Source organism: Thunnus albacares, chromosome 13, assembly GCF_914725855.1.
Source record: "Thunnus albacares chromosome 13, fThuAlb1.1, whole genome shotgun sequence".
NCBI lineage: Eukaryota > Metazoa > Chordata > Actinopteri > Scombriformes > Scombridae > Thunnus > Thunnus albacares.
Window position 1 is genome coordinate 16,110,059 of NC_058118.1, and position 9,051 is coordinate 16,119,109.

The following is a 9,051-nucleotide window of genomic DNA, read 5'->3' on the forward strand; positions in this document are numbered from 1 at the left end:
GAAATGTCAGTAAAACAGATGGTTGAATAATGAGGAATAATTATGGAATAATATGACACTGCGAGTGTGTGGAAACCCGGCTGTTCCCAGATCAGATAAAACCATCCCTGCTTTCTCTCTTCCACAGTGACACACACACACACACATAATCTTCCTGCAAGTGTAAAAAACATCCTTAGATTGCTTTTGGATAGAAAAAGAAGCTGTCATGGGCTTGTTTTCATTCTGTGGACAAGTGCAAGGGCTCTGATTTTGATCTCTTTAGTTTTCAAAGAATATACAATAGGATTGATGCAGGGTGGGATGCAAGAGGCCAGCGACAAGCTCAGCACACGCTGGTCCGGGTCAATGGATCGCACATAAAGTCCCATCAAGAAAATGCTGAATATTGGAATGAAAAATACAGCGACAAGGATGATATGCTCAATACAAGTGGCCAGAGCTTTCATCCTACTGCTTACTGATTTCATCCTGAACACAGTCACCAGGATGCTGGCATATGACAGAAGAATAAAAGTAAAGGGCCCCATTAGGTTTATCATACTAGATGTGGAGGCCATGGACCACTGCATTGTGTAATCATTACAGGCCAGTCTAAACACAGGTGCATAGTCACAGAAATAGCTGAACACTCTGACAGAGTTACAAAAAGACAGTCGAGTCATGATGGCTGTGCTATATGCGACTCTCACCAGATTATAAACCCAAGTCAGGCCAATAATGCAAGACATGATCCTTAGTGTGTTGAATAAGTTCTGATGCATTGGGAGACATATTGCGATTAACCTGTCGTAGGCAAGTACAGCAAGCGCATACGACTCCAGTGATGCAAAAGCATAGTAGACATACATTTGTAACAAACATAGGTTGAACGGGATGAAGTTGTCCTTAAAGAGAAATGTCTTTATCATGCTGGGAATAGTGCTTGTATTTAAGAATATGTCAGTCACTGCGAGGTTGACAACAGCCAGACATTTTGGAGTGTGTAAGCAGCGGTCGCAGGCAATTATGTAGATCAACAAACTATTGAACACTAGTGTAACCACATAGACAAATGCAAGAAAGATGATGTAGACACTAATGTAGGGAAATGACTGAAATCCAATGATATAGAAGCCTGGAGGATGAATGATGACAGAGTTGTTTAAAACAGTCCTGAGAAAAGACATAGTTGAACTCCACAGGCTGCGTGTTGGAGCACGGCCTCTGGTCCACGGTGTTTGAAATCTCTCAAGTCTGAAAACAGAGGAAAACAGTACATCCTATTACTTATCACAATTAAGCTTTCCAAAGAAATTGACATGACAACACACACATGTATACTCATTCGGCAATTAAGTTATGGAAACCATTTTTGTGTGAATACAATGTGTTATTATCATTAGTCACAAACACCACTGTGCCAAAATACAGTGTACTTTTAGCTCCCCTGTTCTTTTGATGATCGTCTTTCACTCTTAAGTGACTCCATACAATGCTGACCTCAACTGCAGCCATTGAATGTCTGCATGACTGGCCTATGTAGAAAATAAACCCTCCTCATTGATCTCCAGAGATAACATCCAGACTTCTAATTAAGAATAATATAAACAATACAGTAATGAGAAGTAGCCTATTACTGAAATGAAGGTATCATGCAGTGAGAGTTGTGTATTGTGCATCTTGCAGACAAAAGGAACATTCAGTCATTGTTTTTGTGTTTCTAAGCACTTCATCACTCCTCATCTCCAGAGCAGGAAAACATGCAAAGAAAAAAAACAAATGTTCACACTCAATCAGTAATGTTTGGAATAGAAATTAAAACTACATTCACATATATAATCAAAGTGTTTCACATAAAGTTTCCTCAAAATAAAGACCAGTTTTATTCTTGTCTGTACAAATATTAGTGATTTAAACAAACCTTCAATAGCATCAGAAAACACTAATTACTGAAAAGACCTATGAATTCATTTGGGAGTGATGACAGGTTCCCATCTAGTGTTTTGTATTTTTGAGAGAGGGGCAGTGCCTTTCACTAAGAATTTAATAAGCAAATAGAAATAGAATTTTATATAGTTGTTGGCTGGTTGCTGACATGCTTTCAGGACCACGGACAGAGACTTGACTTTACTGTCAGTGGCAGTGAAACAGAGTGAAAAGTATATTTTACATTTACAATTTGTCATTTGGCAGATGCTTTTATCCAAAGTGACTTATAAGCTAGGCTAGGCAATCGAGCATTAGTAGACAGTGACTCCAAAAGAGCCAGAAAACTTCTGAAGTAACTGATCAGGTTCAGAAAAGTAGATGTATACACACAGACTGCTCTGCTCTGTATGACCTCTTTTTATGTAAGTCTGTGCACTCCAGTTTAGAAACGGATTGATAAATGAAACAGCTTGACTGTTAAAGGATGGGTTCACAATTTTCCAAGTCTGTCTTAAAACAATAGTAAGGTGCCCAAATGTACATTGGCATGTTTTACTTGCCATCATCATTCCTCCTGTTCCTCCTGTCCTGATCCCTTCATGATGCACTTACAATGTAAGTGATGGGGGATGAAATCCAAAAGCGTCCTTCTGTGAAAAAATGTATTTCAAACTTTATTTGAAGCTAACATGTAGCTGTAGCTGTCCAAATTAGTTAAATCAAGTCAATATCTTTCGAAGTTACAGTCTTTTTAGTGTCAAATACTTTTTTTTTTTTACAATCCTTCCACTACAGCTTAACAGGAAAACACCGTCCATCAAGGCACATAGAGGGAATTCTTTACTAAAAAACTGTGGAAGATATGCATTTTATTTGACTAAGTCAGATGGCTGAAGCCTCATATTATCTTCACATGAACTTTTAAATACATTTTTGCTCAAAGCTTGGACTGTGGATTTTGTCCCCCATCACTTTCATTGTAAATGCATTATGAATGATCTTCCAATGGCCAGTATGAACAGGAGGAATGATTACAGCAAGAGAAACCTGTTTCACTGTTCTTTTGGGCACCTGATTGTTGTTTTAAGAAAGACTTCAAAAATTGTGAACCTTCCCTTTAATGTCCACCTGAGTCACCTGAGGTCAGAAGCCTCTTGACTAGTCAGGTCACATAATTGTCCCATGGAGACCAGAGGTGGTTCTGGTCTAGACTTTATTTAAAACAAAATATAGTGAAATATCTAATACATCAAATATAGTGACATGCCTAATACATCATCCCCTCCGGAGGTGTATTTGTCACCAAACAGGACATAATGACCCCAGACTAAAAGATTTCATCATGCAAGAATGCTGGTTAATGACCTTGCCGGTAACAAACAAACCTTTTACTGTTTAAACCTTTGCCTAATTAATCTCACCTGCATCTATTAGTGGGTCTTGCAATCTTGCACAATTGGAGAGAAATGGATTGGGCTGCTGGGCACTGCTAGCTTTTCCCCCAAGAGTACCTCTTCTGATATAACAAGTTATGTTTCTTCAGACTATACAGTAACACTTAATTTGATATTGTAGAGGCTTAATTACATCTCGAAACATAATAGCTTGTGCTTAAATAATTCAAATCATAGTTTTAAATGATTTAAGCTGCAATTTTATAGTCAGATTTTAGGTATTTAGAGTGTATTTGTGTAACATGTAGGCTCACATGCTAATACACCTTGACTTTTTAATATAAACTTGGAACATAGATGGGTCAATAATTGGTACACTATTACTATTTTACAGTTACCCAATGCTATAATCACACACCAAAAAATCACAATTTAATGGGTCTCTTCAGAAAACTTTCATACTTTAGATAAACTTCTGATAAACTTGAAGCAAATAAACAACAAAATATGATGACATTAACAATGAATAGTATTCCCAGAGGGGGCTTTTATCACCAAACAGGACACAGCGACCCCAGACAAAAGGATTCCCTCCTGCCTCTTTGACTCCCGGGAACCCTGCTAATGAGCCCTATTTGTGATGTCATTACCAAAGGATGCTGGTTAATGACCTTGCCTGTAACAAACAAACCTTTTACTGTTTAGACTTAAGCCTAATTAATCTCGTCTGCATCCATTAGGAGGTTTTGCACCGTCGCAATTAAAACTGTAGGGTAATGGGAAGGGGTGTACACTGATATTAATGAGTCATTAGTGTTCATGAAAGGCTGCCATTTAACTCCAAGTAAACTTCCTAATTGTCCAAGAGTCACTCCTTCTCTGAGATAGACCTGTAGTCTCAGGCCCTACACACCACTTACTCCCTCTCTGACATCACCTTCCTATAACCAGTAGGCTAAGTGTGACAAATAATAGGTGACATTAAACTTTAGATTGTGTTCACTGTCATTTGCTGAGTTGGCATTGGACACAAACTATGACTCATTGAAAAGAACAGTTCACAAGACATCTAGACATTGCTTCTGTGCAGCAGCAGAAAATTAAAACTTACTAAATTACCTCACACAAAAGAAGACTTATGCCGGTAATGATGCTTATCTAGGATATTTAAGTGAGGTGTACGTGAGGCTTTTAGTCTTTACTTTCAGAAATGTTCCTATAAATCAGCTATATGGTATAAAAATGGCAAAAAAGGAGGCACAAGCACTGCTGTAACACCAACTATTAAATGTGTCTTTCAGGACCCAACTCATGCAGAGTTTCTGGCACAACTTCAGCAAAGAAACAAAGAAGTCCGAAGGGGTCAAAACTCCAGCAACACCTAGTGTGTCCACACAAAAACCATGTATACACCATTTCCCGCACATAAACTGGTATTTATAAATGCAGTCTATGCAGTGAGAATGTGCACACTTCACTCATACTTTAGACAAGGCGTACACATTTTTCCAAAGTAATCTAAGGGTGATGTGATGAGGTGGAGATGAAATATGAGGTGAGAGAGGAACCTTTTAGTAAAACATTGTTTAGGTTGACAATCACCTGCACTGATTGTGTGATTTATTTTGCTTTCACACAGATTTGTGAAATGCACAAAGGTGCAAACGTAATATTAATAATTTTTGTGTGATTAATTTTATCATTCTTTTCATTTATTTTACAGAAGTCAATATTTTGTTTTGCTGTTTATATTCTTTTTGTTTTATCCTTAATTGTGACATAGCTTTTAAAGTCAGTTTAGATATGAGCGCTACAAACTAATCATTGATTACATTCATCATCATTTGTGCGTACACACAGTTTTAGTCTTGAATCCACACAGTTTTATCCATCTGTGCCCTGTAGTATAAAGAGCAACTTTATTATGAGACTAACACATTTCAGCTCGCTTCATCGGGGTCAGCATACAACACACTACAAAGACCATTTAAATAAGAAAAGTCTTCTATATATTTTTAACCTCTATGATGATTTTTTGTTTCACACCCATCTTATTTAAGTGTTCTCTGATGAAGGCCACATTATTATATTATTATGGTCTCACAGTAAAGTTGTTAGTGTGATCGCCATGAGAGTAAACATATAAGAAGCAGGAACAATACAGTTGGGTTTGTGAAGGCTAATGATTAGAAATACACCAATCCAACATTTTCTCTCCCAGTATCAAATTTGATAACTCAGTTTAAGGTGTCTGCCAATAACAACTATGATCTGATAAGTTTAAAAAAAAAAGTTTCTTGAAATGCTTGACTATATTTCCATATTTCCCCTCCACTTCTTATGAATGAATGAAGGAAGGAAGAGATTAATTAAGGTTAATGGTTCAACAGTAGAGGGTTTGTTTGTTTTCAAGCGAGGTCATTAAGCGTCATTCCCCGGTGATCCCATCACATTTGGGACTCATTAGAGGTACTCCGAGGAGTGAAAGAGGAACGATCCTTTTGTCTTGGGTCATTATGTCCTTTTTGATAATAAAATGAATGTAAGTTGTAAATTCCAAGGGGAATCTCATGAAAGTGTCAGACTGCCAGACAAGACTAAATTTAAGTACATCTAACATGAGGCACTAAAAATGGATATGATTATGTCCTCTGGGTTCCCTGCTATGCAACTGTGCTGTTTGTTCAAGTCAATCCATATTTGAAGAATTGACTGACCTTGACTAACTTGTAGAGCAATAAACCCAAACGAACCTTCTCTTGATGATTTGCACCAGGAGCAAACTTATGAGCCGGGGCTGGGATTTGATTTATGTAAGTCACTAGGTGAAAATAGATGACTGGACAGCAGGCTCCTGAAAAGGAACAACCCATGTATGAGTAGAGAAGAGAGCTCCAACAGTGGATTTAGAGTTTCAGGACCACAGATTTGTAGTCCAATTTTAGTGGAACAGTTGAGCTACAGGCCGATACAGTAGGAGGGAAGGACATGAATCATTGTCAAAATATGAAACACTATCACCAGGTTTTATGGGAGAATAACATTTTAACAAACTTCCTTTCCTGCTGTTAACTAACACTGTATGATTTATGGCTGCGCATAAACAGCCTGAACTACATTTTCTCTAATCCGGACACTGATTCATGATTCTTGTCACTCCAAGGTAATGGATAAGAAATGAGCACTTGTGTCCTCGCTACAGAGAGCCAGTTTGAAATTGATGTCAGAAACTTAAAACATAATTAAGTTTCTCTGGCAACGTGACAGTCAGCACGGGTGTCCCTCAACTATGTGAGCTCCACCACACTCCTTACCTACCGTTCTACACTAACGTCTCTAAAAGGAAGTCTTGCAATACTGGCTTTATAGTGTTTATATGTGGTGACAGCTATTCTCTGCCTGATAAAATGCTGCTGCTCTTGGTCTAAAATATATATAGAGAGATATACAGTATATAGATTTACAGTAAGAATGAATGAATGAATGTTTATTTTCGTGTCATACCATTAAAAATGGTCCATCCCACATGGGATTACATGACACATAATAATGCAATATATAATATAAATAACAACATTCATGTTCCAAACAATAATATATATATATATATATATATATATTGTATAGTAATAGTACATCTATGACCAGAACTTTTGCTGACTGATGTGTTAAAATCTAAGACATAAAAGGAGATGACTTTCATCTCAATGTCAACAAAAAAAACCCCAATATAGCCATGGGGTTAATCTCCAAGAGACTTAATCGATAACCACTTATAGATAGGATAAAAAAATGGGAATATTTCTTGCTAATCAAGTGAATGAAATATCTGAAAAATCAGTGTTCTTCATCACAATGTTACTGAAATATTTGTAATACCTGTATTGTTGTAAAGTAGTCCTGCACAGTGATTTGCAACAACCAGTGACATTAAAGGGAGAGGTACCTCTAGTGTACCCTATTTACATACAATTAACTATGGCATATGTTCACTATAGCTGGAAACCTGAAGACGTTTTTCAGGTTCAGCCCTCAGAAGTCTGTTAACCAGTAAATGTTCATATTCATCATGATGGAAACTTAAACCAGCAGGGTCTCTTGGACTGTCCACAATACAATTATTTAATTTACTTGAATATTAATGTGACAGGTATCAACTAAACGTATTATCCCCTGCACTCTCATTACTCTTACTGTGTAACGTAAACATTTTATGACCTTTTGTAAAGTTTACATATATGACTACTGACCAACATAATATGATGAAATTCTATGCAGCATCCCCTTAAGCTTCCTTTATCATTAGACAGTTGCCCTCAGAAAACAACCCTCTCCTGCCTCTATCTATAATTACTGCCAAAACATATTTGACCCACCAACTCCCATCCTGTCAACCAGCTAAGCCTCCATTAAGCTTCATACTGTAGGTCTCTTTCAGGTCAGAAGTCTGTTGATGCGTAATTTAAACTGCAGAGTTTATGCAACATCCACTTGGACCGTGTGCAACCGACTCAGAAACTTAAGTAATATATACAAATGGTAACAAGGTGTGAATGTGTGTAGCTGTGAGTGAGTGCTCTCAGTGAAACTTCTCTGAATAAATAAAAGTTAGTTCTTGTTGAGATGTTATCGGACAGATGTTCATTAATCTCTATCGGAATGTTTTAGGTTATAGCGTCTGTTCATGCTATATTGCAATATATATTTATAGGCCTACTGTACATACCATACAATAAGTGGTGTTTGTTTTGCCTTAAAATGTAAAACAGATTTTGAATTTTATTTTTGTGATAGGCAATACATGCTATCTGATTATGTATGCAAACATGTTCACCATAGGTCTGTGTATCTGAGAAAAACTCAACAGGGTTCCTTTAATGTTGCTGCTTGTATCCATAATGCAGCTGCATTGTAACCAAATGACCACATGAGAGCAGTAGTTGACAGTTTCAAGATTTTTATGGGTCTGGCCAAAACAGGACATTAAAAGTGTGTAAAAAGTTAGTGTGCATTCATATGCTGGCTGACTTGTATAATCCGGTTGTACTCTTCTCAACAAAGTAAATTACAGCTCACATTAAGAAAATAATGTTCGTCTTGTCTGCGTCAGTTTAGCATTATAGGATGTAGAGGATCCAAATGTATCCAATGTTCTGTTATTAGTAACAAAATTTGTCTTGTTGTGGGTGGATTTTGCTGTCAGAGTTGTTATGCAATAATAGTTATAGCACCATTTGTAGGTGTTTTACAGGACTCGGTTTCTGATGAAATGTCTAATACAAATATAAATGGAAAAGGGGTTAGTGTATGGTTTCAGGCTGAAATTCAGGTTGCAGTAGTTGGCTTGAGACTGCACTGAGAGGAAAGAGCTCTTCGAAATGCCCGAGAAGTGACAGACAGGTTGTCAGAGCAGATGCTGTTTTCGCTGAGGTAACGGGCCAGTGTTATGACCGGTCAGAGGATCTGCAGCTCCTCTTGAGTGAAGGACAGCATGAAATATTCAAACTGCTGAGACTGCATTTATTTTTTTTCATAGCCATTTGAATGAGAAGCAGCCCATCACACACACATGCTGCTAAAACACACTCACTGGCAGCTAATTAGCAGAGCTGCAGTAGATGGCTATATGATTAATGGGAATAATATTTAATGAGCACTAAACATTTCAAAGTAATTAGGATGAATAATTGTTGTAAGGTATCTAACCGATTTATCTTTTTCTTTAAGAATTGCATCGGTATTTAAA

The 9,051-nt window shown here is 37.3% G+C and overlaps 1 protein-coding gene across 1 annotated transcript; it reads right to left on the minus strand.

The window, feature by feature from the left end:
- Positions 1-206: 206 nt before the first annotated feature.
- On the minus strand, positions 207-1,169 carry LOC122995802 (olfactory receptor 1M1-like). Its single transcript, XM_044371168.1, has one exon. It carries the CDS (start codon positions 1,167-1,169, stop codon positions 207-209), a length of 963 nt encoding a protein of 320 aa, XP_044227103.1.
- Positions 1,170-9,051: the final 7,882 nt, after the last annotated feature.